The following is a 25,004-nucleotide window of genomic DNA, read 5'->3' on the forward strand; positions in this document are numbered from 1 at the left end:
ATTTTTAAATTAAAATGGTCTAAATGATAAAGCCTGTAAGTAGCCAGCTTTCTTTCTTCCTAACGTAATCTGTATACACAGAAAAATTCTCCTGGACTACAGTCCCCTCCCCTCCCCAATTTGTCTTCTTTAATTCTTTGGGCATACTAATCCTCACATGTGGAAGAAATCTCAAACCACAGGTTTGGCATACAAAAATTATTTTTTTTTTTTACAAAAATTATTTTAACCTAATTTTCTTCTTTTCAGTTGTCAAGAGGGAAAACTTGGACCATATTTAGATATATGTAAGCCACTAGATTGCCTACCTGGTATTGCACCTTTGCTGAAAATCACAAGAGCAATAAACAACATGAGACAAAGTTTGGACAGGCAACTGATGGTCTGTTCGCAGATGAAACCGTGGAGAGCAGCTTCCAGAACTCTTAGGTCTGGATTACCTTTACTGCATATTCATCCCCGCTCCCCAGCTCAATATGTTTTAACCCAGGGGGAAAAATGCAAACTTTTATTTGCTCATACACACACAAAAAAACTGAGAAGCCCACGAACAAAGAGCAGACTCAAGAGCCACTTTCCCTTCTTTTCCCATTAACAGAACTGGCTCAGTCCCCTCTGCTGCTTCGACCTCAACCCTCCTCTTATCCGCTGGTTTTACGAACTGCCCTTCTCCCTGGAGCTCCTCTAAGGACACGTGTTCTTCCTGCCAAGCTCCGCTGAGGGACCCGGAGCCCCGCCCCGCCCCACATTCCCAGGTTCCACCCCGCCCAGCGCGCCGACGGCCAATCGCGCCCCAATGCGCAGCCCGGCCCCGCCCCCCTGGCCCCGGCCCGCCGCCTTTGTTCTTCCTCACTCCCTCTCTCAGCCTGTGCGCTCCGGGCAAACCGAGTGGCAGCCGCTGATTGGTGGCTGCAGCGCAGCCAATCAGAAGGGGGCACCTCACGTTAGGGCTCGGAGCTTTAAACGCGCGAGCCGCGGGGCGCGCGGAGGAGGACGGGGAGGAGGGCCGGTGAGGAGGGCGGCGCCGCGGTGCATCGACGCGCAGCGAGGCGCACGCGGCCCGGGCCTCCAGTCCGCTTGGGATTGGCCGGGCGGTGGGTTCCCCGCCCCCAGCCGAGCGCCGGCGAGGACTTCCTGGGGGGGTTTCTCGCTTTCCCTCCGGTTTCGCTCGCGAGGGGAGGGCCCGAGCTCCGGGAGTGCCCAGGGGCCGAAGGCGTGGGGAGGCCGCGCTGCGCACTGCCACGATGAGGCCCCGGAAAGCCTGCCTGCTGGTGCTGCTCCTGGCGCTGGCGCAGCTGCTGGCGGTGGCGAGCGCCGGGGGGCCGGACGAAGGTGAGCGGCCAGCGGTGGGCCGCGCCTAATGGGCCGCAGGGGCCCACGGGTGAGATCCGGGGTGGGTGCGACCCTGGACCGGTGGGTTCCGTGCGGAGCCCCTCCGCTACTGGCGGCAACTTGCTGGAGTTTGAGGGCAGTAGCGGTGGGCGGGATCGCTTAGGAGATCCCGGGAGAGGACGGCGGCGGAGGCCTCTTAGCAAGCCCTTGCCTACCAGGTTTGGGACGTGGAGAGGGTGTCAGGTGCCTTTTCTGCAACTGGCTCCTTCACCCAGATTCTAATCAGTTTTTACTCGTGTTCAGATTGACTGCTCGCTCTTGGCAAGGGTGCTGGTTAAAATTTCCAGGCGAGCACGCCCAGGGAGCGGGAAGGCAGAGGGGGCCACTGTTTGCAAAACAGGTCTTGGCGAAGGGGCGAGAGTGGGAGCTTTCCCGGGCAGCGGCGGGCCGCAGGCATCTTACTTTTTAAAAATGCGGTTTGTAGACTTGGGAAGAAATAGCACCTGGGTTTTGGTTTGAGGGAGAAAGGGACGGCTTGGTTTGCATTTGTTAGAAACTAGAGGTTCCATTTCCTCTGCGCCTGTTTATTCAACACCTACTATGTGCCAGTCACCGAGCAGGCTTCTGGGAGTATAGGATGAGCGTGGCCATGGCCCATAGAGCTCCCGCTCTAGTACGGACATTAGACAGCTACTAGCCATCGTTGCCACATTTTTCTTTGAAACCAGCTCGCTGCAAACAAATGGTATGAGAAAACGTCCATAATTAGAAAGCAGTAGTAGTCAAGAAAAGAATACTGTTCCTTGAGAACAGGCATCCCATTCCTGGTCTTAACTTTCTTCCTCTCTGGCCTTTCTCCTGATGACCTTTTTTTTTTTTTTTTCCTAGCCAGTTTGTTCCAGTATAAATAAACCCCCCTTTTCTAATAGTAATGCTAGGGGGAAGTGTGTGAACTTTATACCCTTTCAAACAGATTGAGTAACTTCTGTGTGGGTCACTGATTCAAGCCTTCGGCAAAACAGAAAAGGAAGTAAAATTCGGCACTTGGTGGAAAAAGCACCTGCCGAAATGAACCAGATAACGGTGTGTCTTGGGACCTTTATTCAAATCATCTGATGCTTATTTAAATACAGAAACCCAAAATATACCAAAGCAGATTGCAGGGGTGTGCCCTGGAATCTGCATTTTAAACTTCTTCATTGATTTCATATGCACATTAAACTTTGGGAGGCACCTCAAAGTTTGAGGACTAGTGAGGATGGAGAGTAGCTTTTGGAACGCAGCTAAAAAGCAAAATAATTTTGTCTTGATTTTGATCCAGTGACTCTTTTGGGGGCAGTTCTCAAGAGGCCTGAGAGAGTGGCAGACTTGGGTGGACGCCAAGGGTTATTAGGACCAGCAGGTGTATCATTTGGGTGACAGGTCACTAATCCCATGAAGGCCCTGGGAAGCAGTTGCCCCTGGGGTGATCCCAGGAATCTCTGGAGTTGTCATGGTCATGGTGGGTCTTGCAGGGCATGTGCTTTTGAGGTGGGGGCGTGTTGGGGAGGGGCTTCTAGTCCCTACCCTGACCCTCTCCCATCCCTGAGGGAGGGTTTCCCTGCCCCTTCACTTTCATAGGTAACTTGTCCTGCGGATTTATTTTGGTGCCACATTTCCCTCCACCCTAGATGTTCCCAGTCTTTAGGTTTTGATTTTGTTTTGCCTCTTACATGTTTTCAGACAGCACAGTGGTGTCTGGGATCTAAAAGACACTCCTCCCCCTCCCCCATCCCGAGAATATGGCTACCAAATAGAACTTAAGCTCCCGTGGTATAAGCCTTAGGTTGTGGGACTTTCTGTGTCTCAGATTAGAAATCAATGGTACTTTTCACATCTTTACATCCAGCTAAAAATAGTGAAGGAAAATACTTTGATGCAGGTGGTTGTCTTTTTTATCTGGGATTGGTTTAGATTTAAAAGTGAAGTGGAAATTCACTTGGGTGCAGTGCTAAAGAACTGCTCAGCCCCTCTCTCTTCATTCCTGAGAAGTAATTACCACCTGATTCCGCCTAAAACTTTCGGCATATTTCAAAGAAAATCTGCTGTGACAGTATACTAGAGCAGTTGAGTGGTCAGGATTCTCCATCCACTGAGTAGTTTTGTGATCCTTGGGCACATGACTAATACTCTGTGTGCCTTCGTTTCTTTATTTGTAAAGTGCATGTAATGTTTCCCTCCAGGGGTGAGAGAATGTGTTTAAAAAGCTCAGCACAGTGCTAGGCACCTAATAAATATCACCTCTAATGATCTGTCTGATAACAAATTTCTTTTTTTCCTTGTTTAATGCAAACCTCATGGTTTTTACCTGATGGTAGTTTATCCACCTGTTCTAGGCACTTCTCTGGTGGGGATTGAAGAGTGAGCAGCTGAGGAGGTAGAATGAGGACATCTTGAAAGGAGTTGCCTGTGTCCAGGCTGGGCAAGGCTCCGGTGTTGTCATCAGATAAACCTTGGAGAGTGGGCAGGGATGGCAGAGGCCTGGCTGGAGGAGGGGCCCCCACTTCTGGAGTGGTCTTACCATGTAGGCTGAGCATTGTGGAGGTGGTGTGAGGGGCTTCATTGGCCTCATGCTAAAGAGAATGGCATCCATCCAGAAGATTCTGGAAGGCTTTGGATTTTTTCTTTCTTTTTTTTTTTTTTTCTGATTTTACTTTTATTTGCCTGTGCTTTGTGCAGAATTTACTCCCGGGCCATAAGTTTTTGTTTCTTCTGTTTCTTCTGGGATATCTTTTTCTTCTGTGCAACTTCCTCTCCTGGTGTAGGAGCAGTCTGCTCTTTTTCCGTGGGGCTCATCTCAGTGTGGCAGGGAGAGCTCAGGTATGGGTCAGTCTGACCATGAGCCCTGTAAGTTCTTTGCCACATCTTGGGGGCTCTGTTCACCTGGATGTGCTCAATGACCAGACAATCTACATCTAAACCCTTAAGTTCAGCATTAGTCTCTGCCTTTTTAAGCATGTGCAGTAGAAATTCAACACTCTTCTTGGGCCACCGACCCTGTGTCCAGCCCCACTGTTTGGCCTGGGCACACCTACCAACCCCACCATTGTAGTGTGGGAATGGCACACATTGCTTCTGCAAAGTGACATGTTTCACATGCTTGGTGGCTTTTCGGATATGCATGCCCTTGATGGCCTGGGCAGTTTCCCGTGTATTCTTAAAGTGAACACGAAGATTTGAACCTCTTGATTTGCATGCCTTTGTCAGGTTTTCTGGGTCAAGTGAGTAGTGAACCATTTCAGAGATCATCTGAGGCCACTTACACAAAGAGGTGGATGTATTTTCTATCCTAGAATGTCCCAGTCTTAAAAGTGAAGCCCAGTGAAAAAACGGCCTGCCCATTAAAATATGGGATATTTTTGGGGCGCCTGGGTGGCTCAGTCAGTTAAGCATCCAACTTCAGCTCAGGTCACGATCTCACGGTTTGTGGGTTTGAGCCCCATATAATGCTCTGTGCTGACAGCTCAGAGCCTGGAGCCTGCTTCGGATTTGGTGTCTCCCTCTCTCTCTACCCCTCCTGTCCTCACGCTCTGTGTGTGTGTATTTGTCTCCCTCTCTCTCTCTCAAATATAAATACTAAAAAAAAATTTTTTTTTTTAATGTGGGGTGTTTTCCTTGCAGGAGTGGGTGGGTTCCTAGGACGTAGGAATATAGAGCCATTGCCTACTCAGATTGTAGTGCGTCCAGTCCTGGGGTTATCTGCAAGCTGGGAAGGGATGGAAAGGTAGGGGCATGACTTAATGCATTTGAGAGTCTTTAATTACATAGGGAATGCCCTGTCGTTTTGTTTGTTGTCATTTAAACCAAAAAAACCTTTTTTTTTCAAGTATCAAGAAATGAGTTCACTTTTTTTAAGATTTTTTTTTTTAAGTTTATTTATTTTGAGAGAGAGCATGTGAGTGAGCATGAGTAGGGGAGGGGCAGAGAGAGAGAGAGAGAGAGAGAATCCCAAGCAGGCTACACACTGTCAGCGTGGATTCTGCAAGGATTCCAGTTCGGGGCTCAAACTCATGAACAGTGAGATCGTGACCTGAGCCGAAACCAAAAGTCAGATGCTTAATTGACTCAGCTAGCAGGCACACCGAAATGAGTTCACTCTTAAGGAACTCTGTCCTGTGGTAGCTCAGGGACACCCACTTAATCAAGAGAGCCCTGAAACTCACTAGTTGTGCTCACAGACCCGATCAGGCTGAGTGTAGGTGAGAAGGCATCTTTGTTTTTTCTTTTTGTAAAATTCACCTTATCTCCATGCTCTGAGTGGATCGCCAAGTGCTTCCTCCTCCCCCGGTGTATTTCCTAGCTTAAAGCGCAGATTAAGTTTCCCGGTGCTTTCTTTCCAGCCAGCCTCCAGTCTTTCCCATTTGCTTGCAAGTTAATCTGATTCTCGAATGTGCAGGGCATTCAGGCAGTGAGCGTGGGTCTGCATGGCCCACAGGCCCTTCCTCACTGCTGTCAGCAGGCTGTCCGGCCCACGCGAGCCTCTGGAGGCAGGGCGTGGGGTGCCTCATAGCCCCGACTTGAAGCAGAGAACCTGCAGAACATTCCCGCGTCAAGCCTCAAGTGCGCAGCCGTTACACAGGTCATTGTGGGTAGGACTTTAAAGCGAAGGGTGGGCAGATTGACCTTCTGGAGAGCCAACGGAGCTGCTGTCCCACAGGCCATAACAGGAAAGCTCAGTACTGAGTTCTTGCCTTGCGGGCTTGGGGTGGGTGGTATTTCCAGAAGAACCTGGGGGAGCCCTCGCCAGCCGGTTTTAAACTCAGGTTCCCAAGAGCCTTAGGTTCTCAGATTGACAGAAGACCTGGGTGTATGGTGTTGCCTGCCAGTGACCAGGGGAGGGGATTCGGTTTAGGCTGCCAGCCTAAGAGGTGGAGATGGGGCCCGAGCCCGCTTTGTCTTCCCCCAGGTCCCGCCTTCCTCCACATCCAGGAAGCCTGGTGACAGTGCTGGGGGCCCGGGGCCTCTGCGGGTCCGTCCTCTGCAGCTCCTGCTGCGGAGGAGGGAGACCAGGGAAAGAGCACACGTCAGACGGCGATGACCCTGGGGGCAGGGTTGGGGGGCACCAGTCCCAGGAAAGGAGAGTCTGCTCGGTTCGTACTTGTCAAATCGGTGGCTTTTCTTTTGGGATTTTAGAGGCCATTCTTCCTCCCCCCACAAAGGAGGAAATCTTACACCGTAAGCTGGAGAGAGACGTGGAAGCCAGGAAAAAGCAGCAGGATGCGTGAAGGGACGCGGTTGAGGATTGAGGGTTTTTTATAATTAGTTTGCCGATTGGTAGATTTTCACAGAAACGGGCAAAACTGCCAGGCCACCCGGACCCATCCCCTGGCTCGTCCCAGCAGCCGAGGAGCCAGCCCTGGACTAGTCAGGGGCAGGGCTGAGCCGGGGCGAGTCCCGGAGGTTCCAGAATCCCGAGGCTGACTTCACCCTCAGCCCCAAACACAGAACCACCGGGGCTGCTCTGTCTCCCAGGGAGCCCCTCCGGAAGGAAGAACGGGCCCCTGGCCATGACCTGGCTCCGGGGTTGCTGCCATTCTGGTACTTGCTGCACCTCTGTCTGCCGATGCGACAGCAGCTGGGGATCCTGGTTAACAACAGCTCATGGTGCCCCGTACGTGTAGTTCGGTGGAAGATTCCTGTATCCCTGGGTAGTGAGCTAAACTCCCAGATTCTCGTGTTCTGGGAAGAGAGCTTTGCTTCCGGGCAAGGCATCCCATGAAGGTGTGGTTTGTTGTGTATTTTTGATGCGTGTTGACCCTGTAAATCTTCACAATTCTTCATGGGAGAGCTCCCACCCTGGAGATCACTGGGGTTAGTTAGAGAACTGGAATTGGTCAGTAGTCCATCCTCCAGAGCAAAAAGCGTGGTGCTGTCTGGGGGGCCCGGCACCTGTTTGTTATGGGAGATTGAGTGAGGCCCTACTTGTGGGAAGCGTAGTCAGTGAGGAAGAAGATGTCGTTGAAAGTTGGCCTTGCCCTGGAGCACAAACATGGGGTAACCAGAGAATGAGGTGCCCTAAAAAGTAAAGCATGGGATGTGGATAAAGGAGCTTTGCTACAGGGGCGAGGCCTGGAAAGCCCGCAGAGGGGTGGTGCTGAGGAGCGGATCAGATCCCAGTGCAGGGGGAGGCGCTGACGGTGAGGGTTCCCCCAGGCTGGGCAGGGGGCACGTGGAGCTAGGCTGCAGGGTGCGGGGCTGCGCCTGCACAGGCGGCTCGTCCTACCCTCAAGCCTCGCTGGGGCGTTGAGGCTTTAAATTCTAGACCTCTGGTTTTCAAACCCTTTAACCGGGACCTCCCTCAAAGTGAAATCCTAAGTGGCTCCCCAGTGTACAGACTGGGAGCGGAATTCCGTGGAACGCGGTCCTTAGCAGTTCAGAATGTGAACGTGTCCTCTGATAGCCACGGCCGGGGCGTGGGCACGTGGAACAAGCTGTGCCGCCGCGGAGACCTGCGTTGGCGACAGACACGTCCCTTGTTACAGGTTCTACCCTGAATTTCTGGGGTGGGGGAGGCCTGATGTCACCACCCCGGCTCGTGGTGGTCCTCAGGGACCACTCAGGACTCATGCCACACTTTGAGGGCTTGGGGTGCTAGGAAAGTTTTTAAGGAGGAGAGTCCCCAGGTTCCCAACATTGTGGGTATTTTCTGCTCAGATTCTTCTAATAAGGAAGATGCCATTGAGGATGAAGAGGAGGAGGAGGACGATGACGACGATGAGGAGGAAGACGACTTGGAAGTGAAGGAAGAAAATGGGGTCCTGATCCTGAACGACGCAAACTTTGATAACTTTGTGGCTGACAAAGACACGGTGCTGCTCGAGTTTTATGCTCCATGGTAAGGACCCTCATCCTCCTCGCTCTGCCAGCCTGGACGAGGGGTTCCTCTGGGCTGTCATGCTTGGTGCCTCACGGGCATCCAGACCCCGGCAGGGTGGGAGTGTCCGGGTGCAGGAACGCCAGGGACCCCACGTCCAGGGAGCCGGCCCTCGTGGAACGCAGTCCTTAGCAGTTCAGAATGTGAACGTGTCCTCTGATAGCCACGGCCGGGGCGTGGGCACGTGTAACAAGCTGTGCCGCCACGGAGACCTGCGTTGGCGACAGACACGTCCCTTGTTAGAGATTCTACCCTGACCTGTGTCAAGGCCACCCCACCTCCCTGCTCCCACCACGTGCTGCCCGAGTGCAAGCCTGGCCCCATGGTGGTTTCCGGTGTGGAAGAGCGCACAGTCCCCGGGCCCCGCTTGTTCTGTCCTCCCTCCCCCCCCACCCCACACTGTGTGCAGTGTTAACAGCTCTGTGTCCCTTCCTCCTCCCCTCTCCTGCTGGCCTCTGTTCCTTCTTGTCCTCTTTCCTCTGCCCTCCTTGGTTCACTTTTGAGACAAGATAGTTAAGATATACTCACGTGGTTGGTCCCGCGTTTGATGCTCAAGTGAGAGGTGTTCCGTACAAGGTAACTAAGTAGTCCTTACAACAGGTTCGTGAGGTCATATCATTACTAACAGTAATAATAGGTCACCACTTCTCACTTTTTGCTTGTGACTCCAAATAGCTTTTTAAGGAGTTAATTAATTGTTATTATTTTTTTGAAGTGAACGTAACCTCAGGATTTTGTTGTCTTCATAACGTAACAAAAGAAGAAGCTTAGAACTGGGTCACTTGGCCCTTTCTCTTCTTATCTCCTCCCAGTTCAAAATGCTTGCGTCTCTTAATAGCTGGCATTCTCTTAGATCTGCAGTTGGGCTCAACACATTCAGGCCTCAGCACAATCCTCTTTGTAGTTTTAGCCTTTTTTCTGGAAAATCAGCTGTGTATGCCCACCATAGCCATTCTGCTTCCTGTCATAATGTCGCTTTCCCCGGGTGTAAGGAGAATCTTTGCCTTCTTGTACCGTGTCACTTTGTGGGGTTGGCGCTTGCCACACGTCTTGTGGAAAGTCCGGCGGGTTTTAGGAACGTTCACCATGGCTGCAAGAATGCTAAGGGCACAGAAAGCTAATTTATTTTTTTAAAGGCCCTGTGTCCAACATGGGGCTTGAACTCCTAACCTCAGGATCAAGAGTCACACGCTCCACTGACTGAGCCAGCCAGGTGCCCTCCAGACAGCTTTCTATGTGGATTATGGCAATCAGTATGTACCATATTGAACATTAAAACAGAAATTTCAATACTAATTCATCTTTAATGATAACCCTTATGTGTTAACATCACTATGCGGACGTTGTGATCTGTCATGTAGCCTCTGGAAAACTCCACCGTGTGCTCTGAGGGAATGCACGAAGACAACCAGAAGGGTCTTTGGTAAAGACTTTTGTTTTTTTTTTTTTTAATGTTTTTATGTATTTTTGAGACAGAGAGAGACAGAGCATGAACAGGGGAGGGGCAGAGAGAGAGAGACACACACACAGAATCCGAAGCAGGCTCCAGGCTCCGAGCTGTCAGCACAGAGCCCGATGCGGGGCTTGAACTCACAGACCGTGAGATCATGACCTGAGCTGAAGTCGGACGCTTAACCGACTGAGCCACCCAGGCGCCCCTGGTAAAGAGTTTTTAACCTCATAGACCCCTCACAAGGGGTCCCTTGATGGACTTTGAGAAGCTTACAGGTGAAAGCACTGGGGTTTGGAGGTGTTGGGAGTGTGTGTCCAGCCCGGAGCGGGAACTCTGGCCTATGTCTGTCTGACTCCAGCCGCCGTGGCTTCCTCCTTGTGTTACCTTGTGTCTGTCTCTCTTGACTGTGATCATTCTGGTCCCGGTGCCCCGGCGTTTGTGTGCATTGCTGGGTATAAGTCTCCGTGGGTACAGCTAACCTGCTTCTCCTTCCCTAAATCTCTTTCTCAGGTGTGGACATTGCAAGCAGTTTGCTCCAGAATATGAAAAAATCGCCAATGCCTTGAAGGAGAACGACCCTCCCATTCCTGTGGCCAAGATTGACGCGACCTCGGAGTCGGCGCTGGCCAGCAGGTTTGGCGTGAGTGGCTACCCCACCATCAAGGTCCTTAAGAAGGGGCAGGCTGTGGACTACGAGGGCTCCCGGACCCAGGAAGGTGAGTGGAGCCTGAGCTGCAGGGGGAGGTGAGGCCGGGACTGTCTTCCTGCAGGAAAGCTGAGAGAGGGGGAGTTTGGGTAATAGAGAGGAAGACCAGTTGTGTGGGCTGGGAGTGGTCCCTGCTGGAATGTTCCAGGTAACTGAGATCAAAATAAACTTGTCCTAGGGTGGCAGGGGTCTCTTCCCGTTTCAGACCATGAAACTCCAGACCTGGAGGCTGTGTGTCACTTGCTGCCCGAGGCCAGGTTCTCGGCGGTGCTGTAGAGCTTCTGTCAGACTCAGCTGGTGGGCTCCCGCAGCCCGTGCTGAGCCCCATCCCCAGCCTTCCAGTTCACTGCGCTTCAGGTCGGGCGCGATGATGTGCATTCCTTATAGGCTCCCCGGGCTTACTGAGGCTGTGGGTCCAGAACCCCATGTTAGGAACTACAGGCACTGGGAGCCAGGTGGTTCTTCTAAAACCAAACCCGAGGGATCCCTGCCTGACTGACATTAGGCACAAGCTAAATTCTTTTTTTAACGAATGAACAAATCAAGTTGTGGTATCTTCACTGTATCTTTTTTTTTTTTAATGGTTTATTTCTGAGAGAGTCAGAGCGTGAGCAGGGGAGAGGGGCAGATAGAGGGGGAGACACAGAATCCAAAGCAGGCTCCAGGCTCGAAGCTATCAGAACAGAACCTGATGCAGGGCTCGAACTCACAAACTGCAAGATCATGACCTGAGTGGAAGTTGGAGAACTAACCAACTGAGCCACCCAGGTGCCCCTCTTCACCATATCTCTTAATCACTAGAAAAAAAAAATTATGTTACGTTTTCCTTTCCTGGTGTGGTATGGCACTGACTAAGGTTTGGGTCTTACAGTCGTGACATATTACTGGTCCCGGACAAGTGTCTTCTTGCCAGGTCTCAAGTTCCTCGTCCGAGGAACGGGAGGTCACTTGGGTCTGATCTGAATTCTCTTTGAGCTGGTGTGAGGGTCAGTCCTGTGATCCTCTAAGCACTGGAGCCCATCGTAGGTGCACAAAGAAGACCTCACATCCATCAGTACTTACTTTCACGTTGTATCTGTCTGAGAACTTACCAGAAATACGTTTGCGTGGTTCAGAACTCAAGGAGGTAGATCAGGGATAGTCTTTCCACCCTGAGCCTGGCTATCTGGCTCCCTTCCAGGAAGGTGGCTAGTGTAACACGTTTCTCCTGTGTCCTTCAGAGCTACTGTGTACCCGTAAGAACAAGTGTGTGTGTGTGTGTGTGTGATTTTCACACACTTGTCAGCATATCATGTGCACATTCATGTCTTATCTAACAAATAACATCTTACCCATGTTAGCACATAGAGGAACTTCATGGAAGGACAGGCTGAAAGCCGTGTACTTCTCGTTTAAAAGTAAACAGGCTTGGGGCGCCTGGGTGGCTCAGTTGGTTAAGTGTCTGACTCTTGGTTTCAGCTCAGGTCATGATCTCCTGGTTTGTGAGTTTGAGCCCCGAGTTGGGCTCTGCTGACAGCGTGGGGCCTGCTTGGGATTTTCTCTCCCTCCCTCTGCTCTCCGCCCCGCCCCATGCGCACGCCCACACGTTTACTCTCTCAAAATAGATAAAGTAAAAACTTAAACAGGCTCATATATGTGGACATCTGGTCCCAACATTTGATCCCTAGCGGTGTGGCCAGTTTGGAATCTTGAGAGCAGTGTGGCCTCCAACTGCGTTTTAGTACATGGGCCTCCCTGATGATGGTGGTGCGGGGGTTCACGCTGTGGACATGCCGTGCGTCTGCTGCTGCGCTTAGTTCCGTCTGAAGGCTCCTGCTTTGCGGGAGTGGCTCTCAGATCCGGCGCCTTGGTGAGTGCAGAGCAAAAGAAAAAAGGAAGAATGTAAAGTGTGCCCGCACTGCTCCTAAGAGCCACTTGGAAGGTGCCTCGTGAGAGTCCGTTCTGTGTCCCACTCACGTCGCTGACTCCATCTCTGGGGAGCGGGGCCACGAGCGGGCCTGTCTGTAACGCCTTCCGAGGTGACGCCGACGCGGGCCCGGGCAGCAGGGGGAGGGGCTGCTCCTCCTCCTTTTCCTTGATTTTTGCGGACGTGTCGGGACGCGTGCCGGATGTAACATGACGAAACGCGCGTGGCTTTGTACCTGAGAAGGGGACGCCCTCGAGGCTACTCCGAGGCACCTGTGGTCAGACATTGGGAGACCCCCTCTGTTGGCCTGCGGTGAGCCCCACAGTGGGGCAAGAACAGGGTCTCACTCGCCAGCTGGCGTTGGGCTGTCAGAGAAGTCACCAGGGGATGGAAAAAGGGCAGGAGGGGGTTTGGTGGAAACCGTGGACCTTCGACCCTGAACTGTGGCCTCAAACTGCGGAGCGGCGCTGGCGAGAGCTGCCGGTGGATTTGGGGAAATCAGACGTTTCTCGTTCTCCTCGAGGCCCTGCCACTTGTCTGTCGGCGCCTCCCCGCCTGCCTCTGCGGTGAGGTCTGCCCGTGCTCAGTCTTGTGTGGTTTCTTTCAGAAATTGTGGCCAAGGTCAAAGAGATCTCCCAGCCCAACTGGACGCCCCCACCAGAAGTCACGCTTGTGCTGACCAAGGAGAACTTCGATGAAGTGGTGAACGATGCAGACATCATTCTGGTGGAGTTCTATGCCCCCTGGTAAGATGCCGTCTGTCCCATGTTACTCGGGTACGATGCGCCCTGTCCCGCGTTCGGTTCCCCCATAGCCCCTGGGTAGAGGGTGTCAGAGACAGACGCCTGCGTGTGAAGCAGGACGGGGTCCTGCCACGGCCCTCCCCCTCCGCCCGGCCATGCGTGAAGGCTGAACTGACTGCTGAGTCCTCCAGAGAGCGGTGGTCTTTTCCCAGATGACAGGACGAGGTAGACACAGGCCTATAGCACAGAGGAGAGTGGAGCCTGTGTTTGGGGCCATGAGGCGGTCCATGTTCCCTCATGCGCCAGGCCTGCGCCTGCTGGGTCCATCTGTCATCACGCACCTGCCCTGCCGAGCGTGTGTCCCTGAGGAAACACGCACGAAGGCGCTGGGACGGCCGTGGCCCTGGGGGGCAGTGTGAGGGGACACGGCTGTAGCAGGTGTGGAAATGCTGTTCACGGAAGTTCATCCAGCTGTGATGAAGAGGACCGAGTGGAGCTGCCACCGCGGTGGGTGGGGTGGTGGCAGCTGGTGGCCTCGGGCCGCCTCTTCCTGCCTTGCTGCCTCCTGAGGGGTTCGAACCATGGTTTTATCTGTCTTCGTCTCCACTCGTGGCTGTTTGTTCTGGAACAGATCTTCGAAGATGACCCTCAGCCTCGCTTCATGCTCCAGGTGTGTCCCCTTCTCCAGTCGGAGCCTCAAGGGTCCCGCAGCCCTCCTGCCTTCTCCACTTGCCCTGCCTCCTCTCCTCTCGTCCATCACAACCCTGGCCTCTCGATGCCACCGGGCCCCCTGCCCAACCCCCCGGCCTCAGGGCTTCAGCTTTTGTAGGAGAGAAACAGCAGAACCTGGCCGGGGGCGCCTGAGGAGCTCTTGTCTTGGGGCTGTGGCCCTAGCACGTGGGTTGGGATCGAAGCCCGCTCCCTGTCTGAGAACTGGAATCCCCAGCTCTGCGGAGGAAGTGGGCCAGTTCCTTAGAGTTGAGGAGGGGTGTGGCCTGCGTGACCCCAGCATACGCAGGTGACGTAGCCAGTTCTGGCCCCCAGATTGTAGGCGATGACAGAACTCAAGAGGAGAGCAGAAAGGATCAGAATGTGGGGGCAGGGATCATTCAGGGGAGGGGACCCGGACATGGGAAAGAAGATGCCAGAAAGAAAGGCAGTCGGAGAGTGGCTGGTGGAGGTGCTGTATGTGGTTCTTGTGCTTCCTGAGGAGAGCACGGAGGTGTGGGCAGCCGGAGAAGACAGAGCAAAGCAAAGTGGACCGTCTTCAAGGGAGGTGTGAGCGTCGAGGCCAGGGGTCCAGGAGGATGGTCAGCCTTCGCAGTTCACCTTGGCGCATTCATCATGGGGCAGCTAGCGGTTCTGATTCTGGAGCAGGCTTGCTTTGTCAGGGTGTGCGGTGTAGACCAGAGTCAGGAATGTGACCGTGGGGCAGACGACAGTGACCCCAGGCTCTGGATTCTGCAGCAGAAGTCACTGCACTTGGTCTCACGGGGTGGTGGGAGGAGGAAGGAAGGCCTGGGGCACGTGGAGAGCAGAGTGGCCGTGGCCCCTCTTGTGAGGTTTTCGGCACAAAGGGGACCCAGGAGGTGGTGCCGGTGCTGGAGGAGAGACGGCTGTGAGGTTACGTCTCACGACGGGTTACGGATCCTAAGTTCTAGTTGCCGGGGGCTGGGCTCAGCTGCCCCTTGACTTCACAGGCTCAGTAAATGCTCAGAGAGCAGGTTCACCTGGTTTCTGACCCCACGGAGAACAGTTCCCCTTGTAGCTGCAGACAGTTCACTTGCTATAGGGTGCAGCCCCGAGGCGTCCCGGGGACCCTGACAAGGCAGTGCTTTGTTCAGCTCACTACGCGGAGCCTGTGACTTGCGGGGTCTTTGCCCCCGTGTGAGCCATCGGTTCTTGGTACGGAGTCCTCAGGCCCACCCTCCGCTGCCCTGCTGGGTGGCGTCTGTGAGGGTTGGTTACTGTTCGTCCTTGTGCTTTTGTTATGTGGTTATTTCGGTCTGTCCTCCCCTCACCCACCTTTGACCAACTCACATCCGCTTCCTACCTGTCTCTCTTGTCCCAGATCAACTGTCACCTCCTGTATGGAGCCATCCCTGACCTGTGTCCTTCCCTGTCCCGACTGCAATGGAGAAAAATCATTGTTTTTCTTCGCCTTTCACATGTCTTACCCACCCCCCCCCCCCCACTCCCTCCTGTTTGTGTGTGTGTGTTGTGTGCACCCTGTGTGAGTGGCACCTGTGATGTCACGCTGGCCTCCGGAGTGGCCCGGCTCCACACCCTCCCCGAGGAGACGTTCAGAGGTTTGCAGTGTCTAACGGAGCTGTTCGAGGGCCGGGCCTCTGTGTCTCGCTCGGATGGGAGGCTGCGTTCGTGCTGGAACAGGCTCCTGACAACGGCCGCTTCTTACAGGTGTGGACACTGCAAGAAACTGGCCCCCGAGTACGAGAAGGCGGCCAAGGAGCTGAGCCAGCGTTCCCCCCCGATCCCCCTGGCCAAGGTCGACGCCACTGCCGAAACAGACCTGGCTAAGAGGTTCGACGTCTCTAGCTATCCCACCCTGAAAATCTTCCGCAAGGGAAAACCCTTTGATTACAACGGCCCACGGGAAAAATACGGTAGGCTTGCCTCCTGGTGTTCCCTCAGCGGGGAGGGGGCGTCCTGGGGGACGTAGGGGGGTGGGGAGAGCGGTGGGTGGAGCCCCTCGGAGCCCCTCGCCCCTCCTCAGGCGTGTGCTCGGCTCCCAGGGATCGTGGACTACATGATCGAGCAGTCGGGGCCGCCCTCCAAGGCGATCGTGGCTCTGAAGCAGGTGCAGGAGTTCCTGAAGGACGGGGACGATGTCATCATCATCGGGGTCTTTACAGCGGAGAGTGACCCGGCCTACCAGCAGTACCAGGAAGCCGGTAAGTAGTGGCGCTCTGGGCTGGATGAAGCGAACGTGCCCGCCCAGGCCGTCTGAGGTTGTCGGGGAGTCTGCTGCTCTCGTGTGAAGCTCCTGGGGCGTCACTTGAGCTTGATGAAGGATTGCAATAGCATCTGTGGGAACAGACTTGCCTTTCTGGGGTTGGGGTTAGAGGTCAGTCCCTGTTGCCTTGAATACACACGGGTGATAGGATCGTGTACTGAGTGTGCCGTCTCCCTGGGCTCTGAGGAGGAGCAGGGCCACGGTCACGTTCATCCATGTTCATTGTCTCCCTGTCTCTCCAGGCACCCCTTCCCAGTCCCTCTGCGAGGGCAGGGTCTTGACCAGAAAGTGAGGGTTTCTGACTCCGGCCTGGGTTCGAATCCTGGCTCTGCCATTATTAGCATAAGGACCACAGGTGGCGACTTGGTGTTTTCTACATCAGAGGTTGTTACGTTAATTGAGCTGATGTGGACAAAGCACCTAGCAAACGTGCCTGGTAATGCTAAGGTCCAGTGTTAGCGTTGAGAGGTGAACAGCGGTCAGAGGTGGCGTTCTGTGGGGCACGTCGCACTCGCCCCATCCTGAGACCCACTGTCAGGCTCCTGCCTGGTGGCAGGCATACTTGCCCTCCTGGATGACTCTGGGTCAGGAGTGGAAGATGTTTTCTTTCAGCAGCCCTGAGGATGCTCTCCGGCCTTGTTGCGTCCTTTCCGATGCCCTACCCCCCACTCACTCCAAACACGGCTCGGTTTTCTGCTTTAGAGTAGCAGCTGCAACTTTTCAATGCACCAGTTGCCACTTAGTGCTAATTTCTGTGCTGCACGAGAACGATCGTGTGTCCATCAAGTGCAGATGCACGTGGTAAAACCGACAGTAGAGGGAAATCCCATTTCCGTGTCCAACGTGGGGGCCAAGGTGCTTCATCAGTCTTAACTGATGAAGTAACCGTGTCACCTGCTGGGAGCTAGCCAGGAAGAAACACGCCGAGGGAAGCCCCAGCCTACCCAGGGGTTACAGGGTAGACTTCCGTGTTTCTGTCGAGGAGGGGCTGAGGCCCGGGGAGGCCTAAAGTCACATAATGAGCAGGTCTCAGAATTAGGATTTGAATCTAAGTCTGGCTGATTTTGAAAGCCGTCCCCCACCTCCCCCAGAACGTATGTTTCCTATAACCAGTCGCCCTCCAGGATGGGGGGACCCATTGGAGGTCTTACCCAGTGCTTGGACCACAGACTCCGCTCAGGAAGGGTCTGGATGCCTCAGGGAGGACAGCGTGAAGTGACGTGCGTTCCCCCCCCCCCCCCCTCGGGGGATTCAGGGCACGGATAGAGAAACCGGCCTGCGGGCCAAATCCGGCCCCTGCCTGGTCTCCTTAGTCTTTCAGGGCCGCGGCCACGCTTTATTACATGCTGTCTAACTGCTCTCACACTGGAATGCAAAGTTGAGTGCTTAGGAGAGTATGGCCTACAGAGCCGAAGATCTTGTCTGGTCCTTTCCGGAAGGTTTGCCAACCCCCGTTCTAGAGTATTCTCAGGCTGGGGGGTTTCATCTTGAGAGTCTGACAAGATCTAAGTGAAAGTGTGTATAGCAAAAGGCCTGCAGCCTGCAAACGGGCCAGCCACCAGTCCGAGGGGGAGAGGCCAGCCCACTCGCAGGGGCTGCGTGTGAAAAGCCGCCATGTGGGTATAACAGAATGTGACGCTCCCCTGTTCACACGGATTGTCTGGGGGTTTAATGTATTTCTCAGCATTGGAGACAGTAGCTCCTGACCAGTTAGCTCTGAGCTGTTCTGTGAACGGTTATCTTTTTTTTTTAAGCCAATTCTGATATAGAGGCTCTAAGGCAATACACCTGTACCAAGTTTTAAAATCCAGACTTCAAGTGTTCATACTCTAGGTATCGTCCACACAGAATTCACAGTGGGAATCATGGTCTTTGCAGGGCAACAGCTTTAAGAGTCATGAGTTAAGCTAGATCTGTCAGGCAGTTTAATAAACTGTGCACTTACCATTCTGTTACTTCCTCAGCCAACAACCTAAGAGAAGATTACAAATTCCACCACACTTTCAGCACTGAAATAGCAAAGTTCTTGAAAGTCTCCTCTGGGAAGTTGGTTGTAATGCAGCCTGAGAAATTCCAATCCAAATTCGAGCCCAGGAGCTACGTGATGGAGATCCAGGTGCGTGAGGGCTCAGCGGCCACCGCAGCCCCAGGCTGCCTTTTTTTTTTTTTTCTTAAATATTTATTTAAATTCCAGTTAGCCTACAACATAATACTAGTTTCAGGCGTGTGGAACTGTTCACTGTGTTGTACACCCAGGCTTCTGATCGGCCTCAGGCTGCTGGTTGAGCCAACGCTGCGGTTCTGAGCCTGGAGCCTTTCCAGGCCCCCGTTTCCCGACCCCCATGGTAAAGGTGCAGCTTCCTGGGAGGCTAAAGACGTGAGCGCAGGCAGCAGGGTGGTCGGTGGTTTATTGGGGGGCCTGGGGGCCTCACACCCCTGCCAGCATTGCTCCCTCTCTTCATGCTCCTGCAGCCCAGTGCCAGCTTCCCTGGGCGCCCAGCCACTGCGGGCCTGGCCTGCATGTCCAGCGTTGCTCTGGGCCAGGATGTGCTCCTGTCTCTGACCTAGGCCCCCTTAGCCGAAGGGTAGGCGAGGCCCTGAGGCTACAGAGCGATGCAGGCCTCTCTCCACCGGATGGAGCTGTGGAGTGCGGCACATGAGGTTGGCCTTGCTTTTCTTTCCGCTGGCCTACCCAGCCCCCCTCTTCCGAAACCGTGTGACACGCTCCCTTGAGAAGGGCGTGAGGGGTTCCTGGCCCGGGGTGAGCCTGGATCCAGCTCTGTGTCCGGAGTGCTTCACGGGTGCCCGGCGCTTCTGTGAGCGGATCTTCAGATTTGGAAGAACCGTCGATGCCAAGGGTCCCAGAGCTCTCCTTGGATAGACTGGGCTGCAGAGCAGTGAGCTATGGCCCAGACTGCCACTACCGGTTAGGGGCAGGCTGAGGGAAAGCTGCAAGTGCCCCCATTCCCCCGCCAGGGCTCTCCTGGGACCTGGAGGATGTGGCGGCCCAGGCAGGGTGAGCACCATAGGGAGCAGCCTCGTACCTTCTGATCCGTTTTTGTGAACAGGGAGCATGTGGGGCCTTGGAGAGGCCACCTTGAATCTTTCTGATTCCCTGGGTCGTGAACACCATGGCTCCTCCTCGGAGTCTCACTCGTGGCCACATCTGCTCATCTCCTCAGGCTCAGGGTCCCTCTCTCTTCCCCTGGACATACGGGGGCTGCTCCCTCTCCTGTCCCTTCCGCCTCCTCTTCAGGCGACCCCAGGAATCAGGCACCGTTCCAGGTGGTGTGCATGTTCCCAGGAAAGGGGTCTGCAGCTTTCCATAGACAGCTTGAAGGGGTCCTTAACCCCCAAAAGGTTAAGGGCCACTTGATCTAGTTTGTTATACGCATCGCTGCCTTTTACCCTTTACCTTAAATGGATCGGTGATGGGGCACCTAGGTGGCTCAGTCGGTTAAGTGTCCCGATTCTTGATTTCGGCTCAGGTCATGATCTCGCGGTTTGTGAGTTCGAGCCCCGCATCGGGCTCCGTGCTGACAGTGTGGAGCCTGCTTGGGATTCTCTCTCTCCTTCTCTTTTAGCTCCTCCCCTGCTTGCTTGCTCTCTGGCTCTCAAAACAAATGAATAAACTTTAAAACAAATAAATAGATTGGCATTGCTTGCATGCCACCTTTGTTGCCAGAATTATTTAAGACTGCTTTGTAAAAATTTACACAACACAGTGAAATGCGATTTTGTAAAAGGTGGATTTGGAAATCTGGGCAAAGGAAAGACCAAGGCAGGACAGGTACGGTGAAGCCAGGTGTAAAGTCAGCACAAGAAGCATTGCCAGAAGAAAGTAGCTGTTTGCTTGCAGGATGTGAGGCCGGCTCTGCCCTTGAGTTCGGGCTCAGGCCTGTGGGTGGCACATGCCCAGCTGTAGAGCACGTGTGCCCTGGGGTCACTCTACTTTACTCTTGAGGTCACCTTCCAGGTGTTCAGTCCAGCGGCTGTCCTGACCTGCCATCCTCTTTGCCTGCTTTTCCAGCACTTTCCCCCTGCTCCCTCCCCTCCCCTGGGACTTTGTACCCTGCTGTTCCTGCTGTTCCTGCTGTTTCCTCCCCCGGAGCGCCTTCCCCCTCCCACCTGGCAATTCCTGCCATCCTTTAGTGCTACACAGGGCCACCTCCCTGACTGTCCCATCCTAACAGGACTGGGGCCCAGAGCGAAGAGTGTGGTGTTCCCCAACCACTTCCACCTGTGTGACCTGGGTGAGCAACTCAGCCTGGCCGTGCCTCAGTTTCTTCCTCTGTAATGTGTTTGTGAGGCTGGTGTCTGGAGGTTCTGACTCAAAGACTGTCTTACCATGAGTCAGGGGGCCCTGCGCGTCCCTTGGGGCAGTCGCCTGAGTTCCGTGTCCCCAAGCCACTGCCGCTGTGCCCAGCTGGTCACAGGTGCTGCATAAATTGTCAGTCGGGTCCATCTTATCTGGAAAACACTTGGGAAGCCTCGTGAACCAGCTTTAAGAGCCACTGTTGTTGAGCCTGTCCAAGGACAGGTGCCTGGTACCAGACAGCTGAGCCCCGCACGCCCCGCCTCCTGGCCCTGTCTCAGGAGGGGTGGCCTCAGGTGCAGCAGCCTCTAGCCGCACAGCTCTGTCTGGCTCCGCGTTTCCCTGAGAGCTTGGCCAGGCTCTGGTGTAACCGGTAGTCATGGGTGTTGTTTCTCAAGGTAGGATTCGAAGCCCAGCATAGCTGCTCAGCAGGTGTGTGCCCCTGGGCCTCCCTCCCTTCATCTCTGTAAAATGCCCCCGGTGGGGCTGTAGTGAAGGTCACATGAGGGGAAGGTAGATCGTTCCACTCTGTTCAGCCGTGGAAACAGCTGTTGTCTGGAAGCCCGCCTTCCCGCAGCAGTTTCTTTTCCGTTCTTTAAAAAAAATTTTTTTAATAAGTTTTATTTGTTTATTTTGAGAGAGAGAGAGAGAGAGAAAGCGTGAGTTGGGGAGGGGCAGAGAGGGAGAGAATTCCTAGCAGACCCGCGCGATCAGCATTGAGCCTGATGCAGGGCTCAAACCCACGAACCCTGAGATCATGACCTGAGCCGCAGTCAGATGCTTAACCGGCAGAGCCACCCAGGCGCCCCCTGCAGCTGTTGCTAATTGACACCTCAGACCCAGAGGAAAGGTCACATGGTGTCTGCCGTAGCCTGAGAAGCTCACTTAGGGGTCAGTGGAGGAAAGACACCAGGGTCTTACTGGGTGTGCTCCCCCAGCAGCTCCCCTTCAGACGGCTCCTCTCCCATGCCCGTCCCTTCGGAGCTGTTATTCCTTAACAGTGGCAGCGGAAGGTGGGGTGAGATGAGCCCCGCCTCCGTGAAACTGCTCCTCACCTGCACCCCCCCCTTTTTTTTTTTTTTGCAGAGCACCACCGAGGGGTCAGCCATCAGGGACCACGTGTTGAAGCACACCTTGCCCCTGGTGGGCCATCGCAAGACCTCCAATGACGCCAAGCGGTACACGCGGCGCCCCCTGGTGGTCGTCTATTACAGCGTGGACTTCAGCTTTGATTACAGAGCTGGTGAGACCCCAGGGCCTGTCCAGCGGAGGGGGGCTCTTGGTGGGGGCTCTTGGCTCTCGCACTTAGGAATCCTGCGCCTAAGACCTTGCGGGTTTGCAAGGGTGTATTTTGTATTTGTGGTTCCGAGGCAATTTTCCTTCTTTGCTACATAGACTTGCCCTTCTTCCTTCCTTTTTTAGCACGAGGGGAGATTAGTGTGGAGTCCAAAGATCTCTTAGAGATGGGGCGGCAGAGCTGGGACTAGACCAGCCCCTGATCCTCAGGCAGGAAGGGGTTGGTTTATGTCACTGGGCACAGGCCACTTGGGCTCATTGGGCTTTTGAGCAAGGTCCACCTGCTCACAGAGGGGGCTTTTCAGAAATGCTTATCTCTCCAAGTGAGGCTTGAGCCTGGTCAGAGAGTCTGAGCCACAGAATCTTAAACTTGATCTCTACGGCTCAGCTCACAGTGCTCCGTCCCATTTCAGCCACTCAGTTTTGGCGGAACAAGGTCCTGGAGGTGGCCAAGGACTTCCCCGAGTACACCTTCGCTGTGGCTGATGAGGATGACTTTGCCACGGAGGTGAAGGACCTGGGGCTCAGTGAGAGCGGCGAGGATGTCAACGCAGCCATCCTGGACGAGGGCGGGCGGAGGTTCGCCATGGAGCCCGATGAGTTTGACTCTGACACCCTCCGTGAGTTCGTCAGAGCTTTCAAAAAAGGTGAGCCTTGGCCTCGAGCTTCCCCACATGGAGCCTGGGGGCGGGAGGGGTGGTTACCTGGTGCTCCAACACTGCATCCCCCGACTCCCTTCTGGCGAGCCTGGCCCTGCGTGTGCTCTCCTGTACCTGGGGCGTGGGAGAACAGACACAGACAGGCCCCATGCTCGCTTGCTTTTTTTTGTAACAAAAGGCTGGTGTCTCGGAAATTTCGAGAAGCCCTATTTTAAAAATGTTTAATGTGTAAAGCAGGCTTTTGGACCTAGAAGTAAGTTTTGTACACGTGGAAAACTTGCTCTGAGGCATGAGGGTATCTCTGTTGATCTGGGTGAGCACCTCGGCCCAGTTTTCTGGCATGGGGCGGAGTCCTCTGCGGACCTCGTTCCGCCCTCTGCCAACGTTCCCTGTGCTGGTACCTGCAGGCCTTCCCCACCCCGGCTGCCAGCTCTTCCCGGAGCCCCTTCGTACCAGGTGGCCCCCCTCCTGTGACCTCCTCGCCGGATGGGGCCCAGCGTCCCATCAGGCCTGGGGTGTGACCATCGACAGGCTCTCTGGCCCTTACAGGAACTGGGAGAGTAGAAGGGGTGAGGAGGCTAGAGAGCTAAGGGGCCCGCTAGTGGAGGCGGGCTCCACCTGGCCTGGCACATTGGATTCGCCCGTCCTGCACTTGGGCTGGCCTCGCCACCTGGTCCTGTGAGGGCCGCCAGAGCCCAGGGCCTTTGCAGCACTCACACGCTCCCCTGCTTGCTTTCCCGGGCAGGAAAACTAAAGCCGGTTGTCAAGTCCCAGCCGGTGCCCAAGAACAACAAGGGACCTGTCAAGGTCGTGGTGGGGAAGACGTTTGACTCCATCGTGATGGACCCCAAGAAGGATGTTCTTATTGAATTCTACGCGCCCTGGTGCGGGCACTGCAAGCAGCTGGAGCCCGAGTATACCGCCCTCGGCAAGAAGTACAAGGGCCACAAGAATCTGGTCATCGCCAAGATGGACGCCACCGCCAACGACATCCCCAACAACCGCTACAAAGTCGAGGGGTTCCCGACCATCTACTTTGCCCCCAGCGGGGACAAAAAGAACCCGATAAAGTTTGAGGATGGAAACCGAGATCTGGAACATTTGAGCAAGTTTGTAGAAGAACACGCCACAAAACTGAGCAGGACCAGGGAGGAGCTTTGAAGGCCTCGAGTGAGGTCTGTGGCGGGTGGGAGGGACCACACACTGTAGCCACCAGCGGCCGGTGGCCAGAGCCCCAGCGAGCCGTGCGGCTGGCGGGTTAGCGCAAGGGCAGTATCTCTTTTTGGTTTTTAATTTTTTTATACTCTGGTGTTTCACCTCATGCTCTGAATACTGAATAGATATGAATGACTCAGTAGATTAGCCCAGATTTTTACAGAGGATACGTCTATTTTTACCATTATTTGGGGTTTGATTTTTTTTTTAACCTTCCATTTTCTTTAATATATTTCTTCAAAGCAGATAAGTTGAATCTCTTCTGTGTGAATGTTTTTTTCTTTTAATTTAAAATTTAAGAAAACAGTTTGCCAAATCTCAATTTTTTTTTGTTTTGTTTTTTGGTTTTTTTGCCTTTTATTTTACCCTTGTCTGAGGAATTACTAGTTGAAGATCTGACGGTCCGTGTGCTTTCATTTTCATTTCTTCCCGTACGGCACCAAGAACTGTCACCAAGCCCCGTGCCGAGATGTCAGCCGCCCCCGTCTGTGCGGGACTGGGCGTCATCGTGCCTTCTGCTTTTCATGCCCAGGACTGTGGGGTGAGGAGGTCTCCGGGTCCCCTAGACCCTGGGAGTCAGCTTCCAGGGCTCTGCCTCGGGGTCGGGGGGACGGAGGCCGCCTGCCCACCTGGTTAGGCCGGCCCCACCTCTTGGTGTCAGTACTGCCGGAGGAGAGGTGACCTAGGGCATGGGTGATGGAAAAGATAGGGTAGGCAGTCATGATGGAATAAAGCAATTACTGAAAATTACCCGTCACCGTGTCAGAGAATGTCCGCTCGTCCTGGAGCCCGGGTTGAGCTGAGGATGGGGAGGGCTGGCCGTCCTGTAGGTGCCTGTTGCCACAGACCCCCCCGAGCATTCGGGGAGTGGGGTGTCCTGGCGGAGGTGGGGGGAGGCATCGGCGATCTAGCTCCCGGTTGTGTGGACGGCAGGGGTGGAGGCTGAGGAGACTGTCCCCAGCACTTCAGGGGCCCGGGAGGAGGGCGTGGTGCGGCCCCGACATGGGGGTCTGGGGGATCCGTGCGTGATGGGAGCCTCGTTCCAGCGGTTCCATTGGCCTCCACCTCCCCTCCCCTGACACTCCCCTGCTCCTGACGTGACTAACACAGAAGCGAGGAGGAGGACAGTTCTGGAGCCAGCGGCAGCTTTCAGCAGTGACGTGTGATTGTGGAGGGGGCCTGCTGGGGGCCAGGAAGCAGGTCTTAGGTCTTGGGGCGGGGCCGCCTGGGCGGGCCTTTCCAGACAAGCTCTTTCCAGCCAAGTGGCCCAGGCACGGGAGGGTGGTGCTGCTCTGGTAAGTTCTCCGAGTGGCCAGTGCAGTAGGTCTAGGCCCACCTGTGTGTCCTCTCCCACTGGGACAGGAGCGGGCCTCCCCTTGGGCTGGATGCCAGAAGATTCCGGAGCCGAGGTGGGTATGGGGCTTCAAGAGGCAAACCCCTCCGGCACCGCTGGAGAACCGAGTGGTTCTTTTCCTGGGGCGTCGGTGTGGTC

At 54.6% G+C, this 25,004-nt stretch overlaps 2 protein-coding genes and 1 pseudogene across 2 annotated transcripts; 1 reads left to right on the top strand and 2 right to left on the bottom strand.

The window, feature by feature from the left end:
* The first annotated feature begins 971 nt into the window (after positions 1-971).
* Positions 972-24,262, top strand: PDIA4 (protein disulfide isomerase family A member 4). Its single transcript, XM_027075716.2, has 10 exons — positions 972-1,332; positions 8,026-8,206; positions 10,209-10,414; positions 12,918-13,056; positions 15,472-15,677; positions 15,807-15,965; positions 17,992-18,143; positions 21,429-21,585; positions 22,052-22,285; positions 23,043-24,262. The coding sequence occupies exons 1-10, from the start codon at positions 1,245-1,247 to the stop codon at positions 23,456-23,458; spliced, it is 1,938 nt and encodes a 645-aa protein (XP_026931517.1). The 5' UTR covers positions 972-1,244; the 3' UTR covers positions 23,459-24,262.
* On the bottom strand, positions 3,785-4,628 carry LOC106981536 (60S ribosomal protein L17-like). The gene has a single exon (XM_053217926.1). The coding sequence runs from the start codon at positions 4,618-4,620 to the stop codon at positions 4,054-4,056; it is 567 nt and encodes a 188-aa protein (XP_053073901.1). The 5' UTR covers positions 4,621-4,628; the 3' UTR covers positions 3,785-4,053.
* LOC106981445 (60S ribosomal protein L36a-like) lies at positions 8,961-9,510 on the bottom strand (annotated as a pseudogene).
* Positions 24,263-25,004: the final 742 nt, after the last annotated feature.

The sequence above is a fragment of the Acinonyx jubatus genome, chromosome A2 (genome assembly GCF_027475565.1).
Source record: "Acinonyx jubatus isolate Ajub_Pintada_27869175 chromosome A2, VMU_Ajub_asm_v1.0, whole genome shotgun sequence".
In the NCBI taxonomy this organism is placed as follows: domain Eukaryota; kingdom Metazoa; phylum Chordata; class Mammalia; order Carnivora; family Felidae; genus Acinonyx; species Acinonyx jubatus.

Coding starts and splice junctions, on each gene's coding strand:
- PDIA4 (XM_027075716.2), top strand. CDS start 1,245: ATGAGGCCCCGGAAAGCCTGCCTGCTGGTGCTGCTCCTGGCGCTGGCG. Junction 8,207..10,208: donor CTCGAGTTTTATGCTCCATG/GTAAGGACCCTC, acceptor TCTCTTTCTCAG/GTGTGGACATTGCAAGCAGT. Junction 15,966..17,991: donor CCAGCAGTACCAGGAAGCCG/GTAAGTAGTGGC, acceptor TTACTTCCTCAG/CCAACAACCTAAGAGAAGAT.
- LOC106981536 (XM_053217926.1), bottom strand. CDS start 4,620: ATGATCTCTGAAATGGTTCACTACTCACTTGACCCAGAAAACCTGACA.